The 17,330-nt window shown below is 36.8% G+C and overlaps 1 protein-coding gene across 7 annotated transcripts in view; it reads right to left on the reverse strand.

The window, feature by feature from the left end:
• LOC306868089 (A-kinase anchor protein 13-like) overlaps positions 1 to 17,330 on the reverse strand; it is a 78,954-nt gene that overhangs the window by 33,921 nt on the left and 27,703 nt on the right. For 6 of the 7 annotated variants that reach the window (XM_079414102.1, XM_079414101.1, XM_079414103.1 and 3 more), the window contains exons 9-10: positions 2,251 to 2,341; positions 1,500 to 1,633 (exon numbers count right to left, since the gene is read on the reverse strand). In XM_079414102.1, coding sequence (XP_079270228.1) covers positions 1,500 to 1,633; positions 2,251 to 2,341 — 225 coding nt within the window. The remainder of the gene's footprint in view (positions 1 to 1,499; positions 1,634 to 2,250; positions 2,342 to 17,330) is intronic. The other variant, XM_079414098.1, reaches the window with a different exon arrangement.

Raw genomic sequence — 17,330 nt, forward strand, 5'->3', positions numbered from 1 at the left:
TAGCCTGTTAGCTTAGCTACTATAGAGTTCAACAGCCTTGTTCCAGAAGTAAAAAAAAAAAAAAAAAAAAAAAACAACATCTAATTTTCTCCAAAGGGTTATTTTTATTTTAAACGACAACGATTATACTTTCTTCGTCAACTGAAAAAGTTCAACCTGACACAGGCGCACATGACAGTTTTACTCTGCTGTTATTGAGTCGGTCCTATGCTCTACTATAACTGTATGGTTTGGGTCAGCCAACAAATCAGATATAAGAAGACTGCAGCGGACTGTTAGGTCAGCAGAAAGGATCATTGGTGTCCACCTGCCCAGCCTTCAGGACTTTTACTACTCCAGAGTGAAGAAACGGGCAGGTAACATCATCACAGACCCTTCTCACCCTGGACACGACCTGTTTGCGCTTCTCCCTTCAGGCAGACGCTACAGATCTCTGTGCACTAGAACATCTAGGCATAAAAACATTTTTTTCCCCCTATGCCATCTCCAGCCTAAACAACTAACACAGGAATTATTACCTGTGTTCTGTAATTCATGCCTGTAATTCATTCCCCATCTCTAATTATTGACTTTGTAAATATATATGCATATTTTTCTAAACAGCTGCATATATAGAGTAAATGAAGCACAAATCTGTACATAAATCTTCTGTTCCAGATTCTTACACATTATTATTATTATGGTTAAGTCTTATTTAAATGTTTCTGTTCTCATGTCAGATATGTATGCATGTATGTACCAAGAGCTTCTTAAAAACCACAACAAATTCCTCGTGCATTTGCGCATACTTGGCGAATAAAGCTGATTCTGATCTTCTGATTCTGAACTTTAAATATAGACCAACTGTGAACCATGAGTTTGTGATTCAGCTCAAACTACTTTCGGAAACAAATCTGCTGAAAAAGTGGGTGGTCACTGTTGTAATCTACTTTTTGAGCCTCAACTATGGGCAGAAAAACACTTCCAACACACAAACTTAGGTTAGCAAGCATTCTACATGAAATTTCACTTGGGTTAAGGGTATTCTGCATTTCAAAATAGGATTCTAACCTAAATATGGAGGGATATACATGCCTATCGTCAAGAAAACACAACATTACAGCTCACAAAAAAACTAAGAGCAACACAGTGTCAAAGTCTGTGTTAAACATCTTTAAATTAAAGCAAGGAGTTTAAGGGGTGGAGGATTCCTCCGGGAAACTCTTAGAGGAGTTGAGAAATTAGGATGAAGCATGTCTGAGGATGAAATCATGATTATGGCCTTGGCCCACTGATCTGCTCACGTCACATGACATGACGTCAGTGGAGCAAGATGTTGTGTGAAGAGGAACACCGCTGAAAATGAGACATATTACATAACCGCTTTTTCTGGCAGAGGCACAAGTGAGGGGTTCCCCACATGGTAAAGAGACATAGAAACAAAACAAATAGCAACTCTGCTTTGAAAAACAAACACAGAATTGGGTGATATGGGAAACACAGGACAAATCTGCACCCACCTTATTATTAAAAACACTGTCCTCGCCCAAGTCCTGGCTAAACAGAGAGTCGCCATCGCTGGCGGACCCTCGCATGGTGCTCGCGGAGTCTTTGTGACGTACGCTCTCGGGTGAGGGGGTCGAAGGGGGGAATTCTGGAAAAAAAGAATAAAAAAAAAAAAACATGAGAGAGCTGAAGAGCAACAAAAGAATAATAAATAGAAATGAAAACAGACCAGACTCGACTCATGAACAGAATCGTTATACAGCGAGTCTGAAAGTGACTAATTTCAATCCATTGTGTTGCATCTCTGCTCACAATCGTCGCAGACAGGATGTTGATGTCATCTACTTAAATAGATGATCTTATTTGACTAGTGGAGTCTTTTGTATTGACAGGAAGACATTCATTTAGTCTTTAGAGGATGTGTATGCCATTTCCCATGCAACACAATGTGGGCACTATTCAGACTGGACACACACAGACACACAGTCTGAGCAAAGAGGGCATTCTTTCTTTGTAGAGTACTGGAAGATGTATAAAACAGGTTTTGTGTTTTCTTCTGGATGAAAATGTTGACGTGAAATGCTGTACATCAAATTCTGTGGTACTTCAGTGTAAATTCATGCATCACTTAGAATAAGCTAGACAAATTACGCAGATGCCCACATGGACATCCTCAAAAACCACTAACTTTTGAGTTGCCACTTGATATTCAGAATGAGGTTTTTTTTTTAAGCAAAACCAGATTAGAAGCACCGATTTGGTTACCTGAAATCACTGAAGTGGATTTCCTTTCCTCGAGTCCAGCATCTCGACTGGCATCAACTGAATAAAACTCTGTCTCTGTCTCTCTGTGGATCTGCAATGACAAAATCAATCAAGTTTATAGTATCATTTAACGTACAAAATAATTTTATATACAAATCAGAAATTTGTATATTTGATTTTGTATGTTCTGATGTTAAAATATGCATACCCATAATATAAAATTACTTTACATGTTTAAAACCATTATAATCTAAACACAGAGTGAAATCATTTTAATATTTATTGTGCACAGATGATTTTATATATTAAGTCCTTTAGTTGTGTCGTCTCTTCCACCACAAACACCAATTCTGTCCCAAACTTTTCTCAAAAGTGCATGTTTGAGATAAAATACTGCATGAGATATGCAAAGTGAAAAGAAAACAAAGAAATATCAAGGTATAGATCATGTGTTATTAACAAAATATATATATTTTTTTTATTGTGCATCACTGCAAATAATTTTTTAATTATGCAAAAAAAGTTAAATTATTTTAGTGTATTTAGCTATGAATTTAGCATTACCAAGACAAGGATTCCACCATTTTATTACAAAACTGTTTAAAATGTAATTTTCCCAACTGTCATTCTATCACAAAATCAAATTAAATACTTACATGGGGATATGGTGGAAATTGCATTAGTCGGTTCAATACAAAAAAGCAAAAAATGAGAAAAATTATTAAGTAGAGCCTATAGCTGAAAAACCATTTATATATTCTCAGGTTCTTTCATCTGCTAAAGATCCTGCTAGAAACCCGCAGGACATTCTGATGCATCAGGTGAAAGATGATTTCCTCTGCTACGTAAACTCGGGACAAGTATGTCAATGGTTTCGTCTTGGACGGCTAAAGCATTTTCCTTCGACCACACAATTCACTTTCTTGATGAAGAAAGGCACTCATGAACAGAAATATTAGCAGTGGTAAGAGCATCTACCTCCTGAGAGTAACATGTGGTTGGAAACCCTCAAGGCTGTGATTTGGGGCAGGAAGGGTTTCTGGGGGCATGTGTGGGGCATTCAGAACAGACCTTGAGAGGAATGTGACCCACATATAAACATCACGGCCCACTAATGTTCAGCACAGAGCTGCTGTGAACAGGCCATAGAGGGTTAGCTTGAGGCTACTGTGAGGATGAAGTGGTCACTATACACTTTTCATTCATCAAACTTAAGGCCTGTGCCTGCCACGTTCATAAAAAAATATATATATTTTAATTAAATTAAATTAATATATATATATATATATATAATATTTATAATAATACATTTATATAAAATAAATGAAAATAAAATATAAATTAAATTAAATATAAAATATATAAATATTTTGGATAAATAAATGTAAAAAAAAAAAAAAAAAAAAAGGACTTCTTATAAAGTTACATTTTAGTTAGTCTAATATCAAAGAAAAGCTACAACACCAGCTGTAAAGTAGCATAGAAAGATCAAAAGACCATGAAAAAGAAGAACGTCCCTGTGGTGGAAACAGAAGCTTAGAAACCTTCATGTGCAGCTCATCTTTATGACCATCATCAGCTCCATTCATGACTGATTACACCCACCCGCCGCCCATCGTGAGCATGTGACACATGCTGAACTCCCACGCTTAGTGTGTACACGCTGTGTGCACGCACGTGTGTCTGTATGCCTGCTGGTCATAGGCCTCCTTTGTTTGGTCATTGGTGGATGGACACTGGTCTAGTGTGGCAAGCAAGAGGGGAGTGGGCTTTTTTCAATAGAGCGTCAACAGCTGCAGCCTTTTAACTCCGAGAGAGAGAGGGATGGAGAGAATGAGAAATAAATACTGAAAAAATGAATAAAATCGAATACATTCAATTGGTTTAATTAGGTTTGGTCGTGATTTTCTGACCTGTGATCTTAATGTCAGAGCTGCAGGTTCAAATCTAGACTGCAACGTGTCCCAATTCCATATCCTTCATTTCTCACTATTAATTTTCAGCCCAAGGACCAAGAAACAAAAACAAACCAAAATTAAAAAATAAACCAAGCAATAAATAAATAAAAGTTAAACAAAACAAAAATAAATAAAAAAAACTCAAAACTAAATGAAAAAATTTAAAACAAAAAAGTTACTAAAAACAAAAATCAAATAAAAATAAATAGATTACATCAACAACTAAATGAAAACAAAACAAAAAGTCTCCCACCTCCCTATATATAAAAAAACTAATCAGATAACAACATTTAAACAAAAACAACCAAACAAAAAACCAACCAAAACAAAAAAAAGTTCAAACAAAAACAAAATGGACAACTACATGAAAACAACAAATAACTAGAAACTAAATAAAACACAACAAAAAGTCCCCCCCCCCCCCCCCCCCAACTAAACAGACTTGCCACAGTTTTGCCCCTTTTATTTAAAAGGATAGGAAAAGATGAGTGGATGGGATCAGTAAATGACACCAGCTGGATTCAAACTCGTCGCCTGCCTAAGTGCCACCACATAACATGCCAGGCCACATTTCTGATTGTTTCAATGATCACACGCCACCATGGCATCAAGAATAGTAATTCAGGTCTGTAATGTTTCACTGCTGTTCATGACAACATGTCATCCCCAACCACAGTACATTCTGACAGGATCCAGACAGCACCGAGGGACTCGCACCAGCTGGAACTCAGACCAGCTAGCATGTCATGTTTCCTGATCCCAGAACAGAAATCAACCTCAATCTGACAAAGAAACTCAAACAAAACCATACAAACACACAGAACGCACACTGTCCCCAATCCTTCAATCTCTGTTATGAATGATAAACTTGTCTTCGAGTGGGAAAACAAATGAAAAGTCTCAAGTACAGAGCCTTCAGTTTTAACCGATTAAACACTAGTCATCAATGCTTATGGCTGTGTGTATCTGGATGTATACTACCAAACGCTTAAAACTCTGTTTGTGTGAACAGATTTGCAGAAAACCAGAAATCTAGCTGGGATACTGCTCTGATATTTTATGTTAAGTTTCACAGCTTGGTAATGATGGTAATGGATGTAGCAGACACACAGAGAAACACTTCCAACCAGACACCGTTTCAACCAATTACTGAATGAGTCGTGAAAACCACTCCACAAATGTGACACATTGAGCCAGTGTGCAGCAATGGAAAGCTGTAATGCCTCACACTGACCGAATGCTCCACTGAGAGCACTTACATGTAAACATGCCATAGAGAGGAAACGGTCAGCCAGAGTCCTGCTCTTTGATCATGACTGGTTTGATTAATTTTATGGATACATGCTTTAAGGCTAACTTACAAAATAACTAAACCAAGCATAAATAAAAGTTTGTCAGGCCAGCTATGTTAATAGAGCAACATACCCGATTGATCAACTATTATGGATGTGTTTATAATGATCAATGCTCATCTCAAAAACAAGGCGGCCGGTATAATGCCAGTGTATCTGTATACCAGCCATTATTATTTATTCCATAAGCAAAACTGTCCAATAATTGGGTTATTGAGAAAAAGGTAGGGTCCTATGATTTCCGCAATATGGAAAACACAGACAGAATCGTGGAATCTAACCTAGATTAGTAGTTGACTGGTCATGTGATCAGTGCGTCAGCCACCATAAGGCTACTAATATCTCTGGATGTATCTATATGTGCTTAACGTTTGTGTTTAACATTCTGCTCGCCAAAAATCAGCCTGGATATATTTTTCGTTTTATAACCATTTCCGACAGGCTAACTTCAGTATTGAAGCAGATTTAAGTTATGTAGGTTTACCATTCAAAAGATTTTTTGAAATAAATTAATATTCGGCAAAGAAAAATTAAACTGATCAAAGTGACAGTAATTTATTATGTTACAAAAGATTTAGATTTCACAGAAATGTTCTTTTGAACTTGTATTCATTAAAGAAACCTGATAAAAAATAAGAATTGTTTCTAGAGCACCAAATCAGCATATCAGCCTAAATTACATCTAAAAAAATATTCAAATAGGACAGTTGCTTTCAATTATAATAATATTTCAAAAATATTACTGTTTTACTGTAAATCAAATAATGCAGCCTCTGTGAGCATGAAAGACTTCAAATCTACTTCAACTTGTTAAACAGTAGTTTGTTATTCTGAAACTGTCAACCCACATTCAGAAAATGAGACCCAGTTCTTTTTTGACTGGCATGTGTGTGAAAACACACCAAAATATACCACATAGCATATTATTATAGCACATATATTTATGTTTGGTGTGGCCTACTGAAAAAGATAGACGTTCTTGTGTTATCGCAACTCAAGGCAGCCCAGGACTTTCCACTGGGATTCTGCCTGCAACAAGTGTACTTTAGATAAAATCTTCTGTCAAATGACAACAACTTATCTGCATGCATACTCATAAAAATCAATATTAGCGCTGTCACAGTATGACTCACAAGCTGTATCTCTACACTTAAAGACTCTCTATCTAACACATCTCATACAGACAATATATGGTTTTTAGCACAAACAATCTTTTGAGTCTGTTTACATGCATTGGGAACCTCTGGATGCAGCCGGACACAATGGGGCTTTGAACAGGCGATGGGACAAAGAGCCCATTGCATGGGATGATTTATGGCACAACAATGCAGACATGAAAAGTCATCAAGTAGCTCAAATTGGCTTTATGATATGTGTTCCAGCAAATGTGACGTCGGGTTTCTACATGCACGACTGGAAATTCAGAATAAGACGACTTGCTGAATAAATGAACACAATGTTTAAAACCATGCATGTGTTTGGAGAGGAAAGGAATTACGTCAAAGGAGTGTTGTGCGGGAGCGCATGATTTAGGCTGTAAAAAGCCACCATGCATTTCCCTCAGGCGTGGGGCTTAATTGTCTCTATGCCACTGGTGGCGAGTAAATGGGGCTTTAATGGGGTTCTATACACAGAACAACACAACACTCCATTGACTGGCAAATCCAACGCCTTAAGAGTGAGACGGCCAAAAAGAGAACAACAGAAAGATGCACTTAGTAAAAAATGATCCTGATGTGACCTCTCCTGACATGCAACCCCATTTTGATGGTATTGACTTCCTATGAGAACCCATGTAACAAGAACAGGAAACTACCCTAAAATTGCCTTTTCAAAACAATCTCCTTCCCTGGGGAATTACGGACACCTACAACAGGTCAGGAGTGGTCAGATGAACTTTAAAATTTGATTGATTTTTTTTTTTTTTATGAAGAAACTGTAAGGAATGGTTGCCTATGCAATTTCTATGACATAAAAGTCATAGAATTTCGAAGACACAAAGTGTTGTGAGTGGTTGCTAAGAGATCAGTTTTCTTGTACTTTATAAGCCTTTTTTTACAGTTATGTAAATATACTTTTTCCTGTTTTATTATTTGCCTTTTGGAAAAACAAAAAACAAAACAAGTTGCAATTAGTATTAAGGTTAAGGGATTTTAGGCAGAAAAAAACATCCATAAGAACTATATTTAAAGTATCAGTCTATCCAGACTTTAACTGGTTATTTACAATGTTTAAAAAAAAAAAAACCTTTTTTTTGTTTTTTTTACATAACTTTAAATCAATTTTGATTTGTTCACACAATGTTTGATTCTTCAACCAAAAAATACAAAAGAGTTAAAGCATTTAGAAGATGATGGTAGACAAAAAGGATGCAATAAATTGATCAAAAGTGACAGTGAAGGCATTTTTAATGTTACGAAACATTTCAATTTCAAATAATAATTGTAATAATTCAATTATATCAATCAATACACTCTATTCTTTTGAGCATCAAAGAATCCTGCAAAAGTTTCACATTTTCCGTCAACTTATTACGCAGTTCAACGGTTTTCAACATCGATAATAATAATAAATGTTGCTTAAATAGGAATCAGCATATTAGAATCATTTCTGAAGGATAATGTGACAAAGACTGGAGTTACGATGCTGAAAATTCAGCTTTTACATCACAAAAAATTACATTTTCAAATATATTGAAATGGAAAAGTTATTTTAAATTTGAATAACATTACACAATATTACTGTTTTTACTGTATTTCATACTTTATTTTAAGGTACAAATCTCGCTATTAAACAGTTAATTATGACTTTTGCCTCCTAATTTGCTTTGTTTATTAATAGTTAGTAAGGTAGGCTCTAGTTGTTATTTTTATGCATAATATGTGCTTTATAAATACTAATACATAGCCGATATGTTAATAATAGGCATGCTAAGCAACTAGTTAAGAGTGAGAATTGGTCCCTATGCTAAAGTGCTACCAATCTTACCTACCCCAAACTTTTGAATGGTAGTGTATGTATCTAATGAAAGAAAGATGAAATTTGTGGCAAAGCGTCTTTTGAGTGCTCTGGCTCTGATAGATACAGCTGAAATCCAAACATATCCATGGTCTAATCATGGAAAAGAAGATCGTTGAGATGCACTACATTTAGAGATGACGGAACTTCCGAATGGCTTATGAAACAGAGCTGTAATCCACTGAGTGTGGAGTGAGACTGTCCACAGACTGTGGTCTGAGCCAGTCATTCTGGACACATTCCACACATATGACGAGCCGCGGAGACAGGAAAACCTATGACACAGCAGTGGGCACCAGAGGACGTTAATACAGTCTCACAGATACGATCTCAAAACAATCACACGCCATGTTCATACTGCAAAAACGCTTAACAGCTACCGACTTTGGTTTAGCATGGTTCTCCTACCTGTTTCTTGCAGGTGGTTCTGGGTAAAACATCTGTGAAATGACTTAAACGAGGTGTTAAGTAGCCATTTGGCTTCTCGATCAATATCAAGGAGGTCCCAGTTTAAAGGAATATGCTGCAACAAAGGTTTGCGTCAATGGGAAAGTGCTCCCTTGGGTGCTCTTTGAGACGGGCGGTGGACAACCTGTCTTTCTCAATCCGCACTTAGTGCTGAACTGGCACCTGTGGCCCAGTTTCTTACCTAAAAACGCTTTAACAGCCCCTCTTCACTTCCCACCACAGATGCTAAATGTGGACTATATAGTAATATATCACCCCGCATATATATATATATATATATATATATATATGTATATGTATATATATATATATATATATATATATATAATGTTGATTTATGGTGATAAAAAGAGACTTTCACTGCTGAGACCATCAAGCTGACCGTAAAATTCACAAGCAGTATTTCCACGCACGCTTTAAAATGCAGACTATTTAATCAAAACACGAAAAGAAATTAACAGGGAAAAGGTGCAACAAATAACTATTAAAATTTTATATGAAGTTTAAAATGCAATTAAACTAATCATGATTCACGTATGGACATTCCCTGTGCGATATTGCTGAAATTAAATGAACATATATAAAATCCATAAATAAAGTTATATTATATAGTCTTATAATACTAAGTATTAAAAAGAAATTGGAATAAGTGCAAATTATAGGACCATGCAAAAATATTCAGTGTTATGTCAATAAATTAGCGACTGACCACATTAGCTGATATTACGATATTTTGAAAAATCTGCATTGGGCAGATTGAGCTTGGTTTGGCCAGCAGACAGAAGTTGCAAATGGATAGTAATATATATTACACCAAATATGGTGTAAATTTAGACAAGAGGTCATTTCATTTCACCAAGTTCTATATGTATAATTTTCTGTTATTAAATCATTCATGTCATTAAATAAATCATTTATCATATCATATCATATGTCCCACCTATATATGTCACAATGTCGACTATCAATTAAATTATGTCTCACCCCTCATTTTGCAAAAATAAACAGGAATCACTCAGCTACAACAGGGGCCTAGCAGGCAAGTGCATCCAAAATGTGAATAAAGAAAAAAGTAAAATTAAAATAAAAAAAAATGTATTAATTTAAACAGAGGTGTTACAGTACAACAGCACCATTCCAAAAATCCATTCATTTAAGCAGATTCTATGAAGGAATAATTATACATGGCATTTCTCCATTTATAATTTTAAATATTTTACACATACTATAATTAGATTTTTTTTAATTAAGTCGCCCTCCTACATAATGATTCTCAGACCTGCTGCCAGCTCACGTCAGATGATGGAGAACAGAAGGAAGCAGAAGAAGTGAATGGTGATAAACAGCCGGTGAAGCAATCCACTTATCAAGAGCCTATAATCGAGGGGTCAGACTGTGGAAGGGCCCTTTACATGTCTGGCTGTGACCGTCACTGATACAGTACCAGACCAGCCACTAAATATACAACCTCCAACATACTGAAGGCATTCCAGCCAGCGTCCCTCCTGTTCCCACACACACAAATTACACTCTAAATTAGGACACAGTACACTACTATTGTTTTTATAAAGCCTTTACATTTCTAGATAAAGCTTTCTATAAAGCTTCTGTATTTTTATGGTGGAAATAACCTTATTTATAGATCCTTTTTGCCCTCAAAAGAAAATTGTGCAGATGCTTTTGTCTCTAATGTGTCGATATGAAATATACACACACACTGCTTTAAAGCTTTAGAAGAAAGTATGGATTGAGAAGTCTCAGGTTTCAACATTTGCTTGACAATTACTTTATTTGTAAATCATTTTTTTTCTTATACAAAATGTCCTCAAAAAGGACTGTCTCGCAAATTTTGCTAACTTCTTGGGACATTTTGTCTCTAAAGTGTCCATATGAAACATCCACATTGCTTTGAAACTAAAGAACAAATCTAAATCCTTGTGAACATGAAATGTGGACTGAGAAGTCTCAGGTTTCAAAGTTTGACAACAAACACTTGAGGGGGGAAAAAAAATTAAATTACTCCAGTCTTCAAACTCCAGCATGTCTAGAAATGTCAAGCCCAAGAGCCAGCGGACAATGGTGGCCAAAAATTGAAAAGCAGGCCTCATCGTTCCACATTCAAAACTGAACTCCACCCAAGCCAAGCAGCAAAGCTCCAGAGCTCTCTCACACACGCACACCCCTTCGACTCAACAACGCTCCCAGCCAACACTAATCAATGCAATGTGACGGCACACGCAACTGTCAATAAGACAATCTACTAAATTTATGGACGAGTCCCGCAAACAATGATTTTTAACAGATGAACTCAACAAAGAACACAACTACTACTTGTTTTTAGTTTCGTACCTTTATCAAAACCACGTCCACGGACCTCTCGCCCTTTGCGCACAGGCTGTACCTTCGCCGGTGTCGCTCGTACATCTTTTCCAGGAGTGAAACGTCAAGGAGAAGAAGAAAGTGCCGTTATAGTCCAACATGAAGCCCGAGACTTGTGGAGTTTCCCAGTCAAGCTTTGGGAAAAATGAGCAACTCTCTGCACATCTGCACCATGAACCAGCCCCGTTCTCACTCTCCCTCCCTTCTTCACACACTTCTTTCACCCCTCCCTCCCTCTCTCTCTCCTTTTTCCTTCTGCACACTCCCTCTCTTTTTCGGTTGCTGGCTTTCCTTCTGCTCTCCCTGTTTTTTGTTTTTTTACAGACTCACCCTATTGCAGTTGATCTTTTCCTTTCCCCCTTCACTCTCTCTCTCTCTGTGCCTCTCATCCCACCGTTTCCATCCTTCTCAATTTTCACATATAAAGCTTCACGTATTTCCCAATGTGCATCACTGTGTGTTTGAACTCTGATCGGTAAACTGCAACCAAAGAGGATGAGGTCGTCATATGCATTCACTGATAAGACACGTTTTCATCCTTCAAACAGTGGGCTGACATTCCCAGAATCCACCTAGCATTGTGTGTGCTTTGAGCTGTAAGATAAGGCTTTTCATCCAAATAAACACTATCAAAAAGATTTTGTCGTGATCGAACATAATACACTCTTGATCCATCCTGTTTTCAAGTATAAGGTGCAGTAAATCAGATTTAGCTTAGCACTGGATGCAACCCTGTATCTGTACAGAACCATCAACCGACTAACAGCTGGAGCCATGGCAACCGTTTCAAATGGAGAGAATGATAAAAGGCCAGAGCACAGGCTGATGGAATTCACTGGAGTTTAATGCAATTGAGGCGGTGCGAATTGAACTCGAATTGAACTTCTGGAAAAGAATCAGAAGTAAATTATCTTGGGTTCAATTTACACAAAACTCAGGAGATAAGGGTTCATGTGGAAATACCGGTTCAGTGTTGTTGTTGATAAAAACTATTACAAATACTTTATATTAATTGAAAAAAAAAAAAAAAGCTGGAATAAAATAAAATATAAATATTAGATTAAAAACAAGCAAAAATTGTACGTTATTAAGTACTTAAAAAATAAATAACTAAATAAATAATTATTTTTAAACAAAAAATGATAAAAATGACAAACGGGTAACAAAATTACTAAAATTAAAATGGAAACTGAAAATATTAATTTAAAAGCCAATTCAAACATGATAGTATATAAATAATATTAAAATAGCACTGCCATGCTTGCTACTTAACCACTGCACAATATATATATATATATATATATATATAATTGATTTAGAAAAAATGCAAAAATGAAATATTGCTTTACTTAAAACTGTGGACTACAACACAGGTGGTAGAATTATGACAAGCCTGTTGTTGGACCAATGCATGCCGAATTGCACTGTTTTTCCACATGTGCTTGGGAGTTTCCATCCACAATACAGTATAATGAGGGTGTCACGGTGTGGGTATATATCATTTCATACAAAAACACACAAAACAGTCACACAGACACACCTTGCGCACAAAAAAAACATCTTCAATTAAAGTCTCATACGCTTTACTTGTACTTAGAAGAAAGAGATATTCAGATAACTGTGTAGGTTGTCCTGACGCAGTCAATTTGATCTTTACTGTGTGTTTGCATGCATGCGTGTGATTATCCAGTGGAGGAGGGGATAGGAGAAACAAGGGCTCCTTGTGGGGATCCCGGCGCATGTTATCCCGACGTTTCACTCAAGACCACTCATCCAACACAATATATGATTTAAAGGAATAGTTGGACCACAAAATATATAACATTCTGCCATTATTTACTCACCCTCTTGTCTGTTCTATAAAATAGAATATCCCAAAAGCTCTTTTCAATATAATATACAATAACAAAAACACACCATAAAAGCATCATAGAAGTCAGTTGAGTGCAATATTGAGTTTCTGAAATCATATAGTAACCTTTACGTGAATAACAGACTGAAATTTGACATTAGTCACTAAAAATACAGAAGCAGTGATGTCCAAATCATGAATGAATTGTTCCTTTGGGTCAGGTATCTAAATTAATCTGTTGATCCAGTTCACAAAACTAGTCTGAATGATTCATTCACAAATCTGACCGAGCCGGTTTTCCATAAATAAGCGGTAAATAAGTCGGCAGTAAAGGGAAAATAATCTGTATGTCAGTTTTCTAAATGTATGCATGGATGAATCATTCACAAAAAAGTTCAATAACACATTTCTAAGTGTTTGTTTGACCTTTTAAATCAGTCAGCCATAAAAAGGTATCTTACAATTTCAGAACATATTATAAAAGTTGGCCATGTAACTATATTTATATGTTTATGTGAAAATGCATTGAAAAGAGTGTTGAGCACTAAAATATAAATTTCGGCTTTTGTGTTCCACAGAAGAAAGCCATATGGGTTTGGATCAACATGAGGGTGAGTAAATTACTTTTTGGAAGAACTAACGCTGGAAATGAGAGAAAACAACAAAGGATGATGGACTGAGGGAAAAAAAGAGAAAGACTTGAAAGGAACGAGCAGAAGCACAGAAGTTGAGTGAGAAGAAAACAAAGGATATTTCCATCAGTGGCGGAGCCAACAAACAGATGCATGAATGGAAGGAGTGTGTGTGGATCTAGACCAGCCTCAGCGGTGTCTTCAACCCTCCCACTCCACCAAACACCAGCCCTTTGCTTTTCTTCAACATCACGCCATTCTTACACTTCACATTCCAGCGCTTGAGAGGCAGCCTTGTCCCTTTTTCCAACACACTAGATGCCGGATTTGCGTGTGTGTTTGTGAGTGTGCGCACTAAGGCTCTGTTTCCCAGGGGTGGGATTGTGTGGTTTATTAGTTTGGCTGTTTAGTGAAAAAGGAACTCCTTTAAAGGGGTTCCCACAATGCATCTGGCCTGCCGCACGAGGACAGATGAAAAGAGTTGAAGAAAGCGGTGTTAGGAGAGAACAGGCAGCCCTCATGCTGCTGGTGGCATATTGAGACCACAGTCCTGTGCTTTTTGCCCCATGTCCCTCTCTCTAACACATATGTAGACTACTAGACAGCTCAGTGCACATCTGGAAGAAGTTATATCACATCCTAACACAAGAGGGAGTCACAGCGCTCTAGAAGCCACAAGATAATAAGCTAAAAACAACCAAACCACCCATCATAAGTGCAGTAAGAAAAATGTTCAAAGTTAGTATGAAATCAAAAATGAATCCATTTATGTTCATAAAGCATGTTTCTGGTTTTATTGCGAAAGATTCATATGCCCATGTTTTAAAAAAGTGCTACCCTCATGCTAATTATTACAATCGTCTCTCTTCAACCTCTTCAAAAAATAACTTGAAGTAACTGCAATGAGGAATTCATCCATCAACTACCTCCAAAGGTAGGAAATATTTGAAGACTGAGCTTTTCTGATGTGGAAAAATACGAATTAGTTAAGCAATTTGTTAGCGTGACAAATTAGACTGAATGAAGCAACCTCAGATTCGATTTTGAACTCACCTTCATGAATTAAATCATGACAACAAAAGTTAAAAAAATCTCAAAAATTATTTTATACATTCATTTTAAAATATGCAAATTGTAATAGCAAGCACTGCTAATAAGACCCTGGCGTTCTTGTGGTTTGTACTGGACCAGCAAGGATAAAGTTAGCATGCTAGTCAAAATTGGGATGCTCTGTAAATGTGGCCTCTGCTCTTATCTCAAGAGTCTCTCAAGATAGAATGTTCCAGAGTGTAATTTCTTTCAAATGCTGACAATGTAGCAACCTCATGATGCAGTCCAAGTCTGCATGCTAGACAGCACATAAGTGTGAATGTAGCTTGATTTCAGAGGCAACAGAAACAGAAGCAGCTACCTTGACAAGAGAGGTCAGAAGGGGGTATAAAAAATAAAAATAAAAAAAAACAAACAGATCAGACAGTCAATAACTGGGGTCCGTTCTTCGTCCGTCGCCAACTCAGTTAGCTGGATATGATTGCTGACGATTTCGCTTGATCTTGGATCATTTGGTTCTTCGAAACTCATCCCGGAGTTGCTGTCAAAGCAACAGGTCCTTAAGCTTAAACCTGTTCGGGAGCAGGCTAATTTCATATAAACAGGATTAGATTGCATCTTTTTAAGCAGAATTGATACCATCCCTGCCACTGTTACTATATTGTCCAAGGACAAGAATTTAAAATAATAATAATGTAAAAATGAATTTGAAAATAATATAATAATGTTGTGTAGCCTGTAATACTATAGACACAGCCAGTTTTACTCATTGAAAGATTTATTAGTGATAAAATAATTACTTATAATTGTATTGGTGTCTTACACACATGCTATACATTTCATCTGAGCTGTGCATTAATTTGAGTGGTGACAGATATTATGGGAGTGGCTTGATGGAGCGCAGGAGATGCAGATAACTTGATCTTGACCCTTAAGAAACTTTAATTAATGCGGTCACACAACAAATCTGCTTCAAAGATAAAATTAAATGAATTGCTAATTACAACATTGACATAAAAATGTAAAGCCTGCACAAATACTATAAATTGTAAATATAAATAATTGGGAATCATGTAAAAAATTACAAATAAATTAAAAACATTGCAAATTTCATTTATCTATCATAACATTTATGTAGTTTTGTTCGCTTTGCTTTTTCCTTATAAAGGTCCAGAAATGTGTCAACTTTTTCGTCAGGTGTCTTTAATTATATGATGTCATTACATTGCTGTCTTGCCGCCAGCCAATCGCTGCATTGCTGATCATGGTTTCGAGTGTCCATAAAGGGAACACGAGAATGCGCAGTGATCTTAGACAACTTAATCCAGATAGTTTAATCAAATACACAAATTCGTTTGAAGAACCAAATTAGCCAGAGATCGGTCATCAGGATTAGAAGATCTGGCATCTTTCAAATCATCTCAGATGTATTAAGCAACGTACGAATAATGGACCTCTGGGTAATTCATATATTTTGTTGTTCAAATAGGGCCTAGATTCGAATTAAACTGGAAGAATGCAGCTAAAGCTAGCTAATGGTTTTAAAAAATGAGATTTAGCATTCTGTGCTAATTTGTTTTAAGACAAACAAGACTGAATTAAAACCCATTATGTCGCTCAGTAATATCACTTACGAGAAAAAGATAATTTCATCGCTCATGCTTGAGTGCTCCACAATCAAAACAATTGATGCCAGCCACAACATGCTAGCGAATACATGTCAGTTTCCATTGCTTTATGGCCCGTCCACACTAAAAACGATAACTGTAGCGATAGCGTCCACACCATCAGATGAAAGTATTCTGTTTATTGTATGCACTGCAGTTTTGTTATATGTCAAGCTCTTTAAAGTCAGGTGAATAGAGCTCCGGAGGTTGACGTCACGCAATCTAAACTCCGACATTTTGGCAGGCAATCAGGAGAGCGCCTGTAGCATTTGTATCGACAGTTGTAGAACAATAATTTAAAACTAGACTATTTAGACCTTACAAACCTTACACCATTTTAACATGGTGGACATCTGCTGTGCGCTCAAATGCCAGAACATGCAGGGGAAAGCTAGGGTTGCCAACCGCCCCATATTAGCAGAGCCGACCCATATATTGGGCTTAATTTATGTGTCCCGTACGTGACCTCCCTTGGCCAGTTTCTCACCCCCTCATGCAGTATTCGTTAAGTAAATCAGAAAGTCCTGAACATAACTGTTCAAGGAAGGCTGCAGAATCCTCTACCGTCTGGTCGCTCCCGTTTCACAATAAGCGGCGCTCGCGCTAATAATGCAAATCCCGTCCGTGTTTTGACTACAGTAAATTTCTATTTTGGCAAATACAAACAAAGTGATTATTTTTCATGAGTCCAACATCCAGCCGCG

This window comes from Barbus barbus (genome assembly GCF_936440315.1).
Source record: "Barbus barbus genome assembly, chromosome: 50".
NCBI lineage: Eukaryota > Metazoa > Chordata > Actinopteri > Cypriniformes > Cyprinidae > Barbus > Barbus barbus.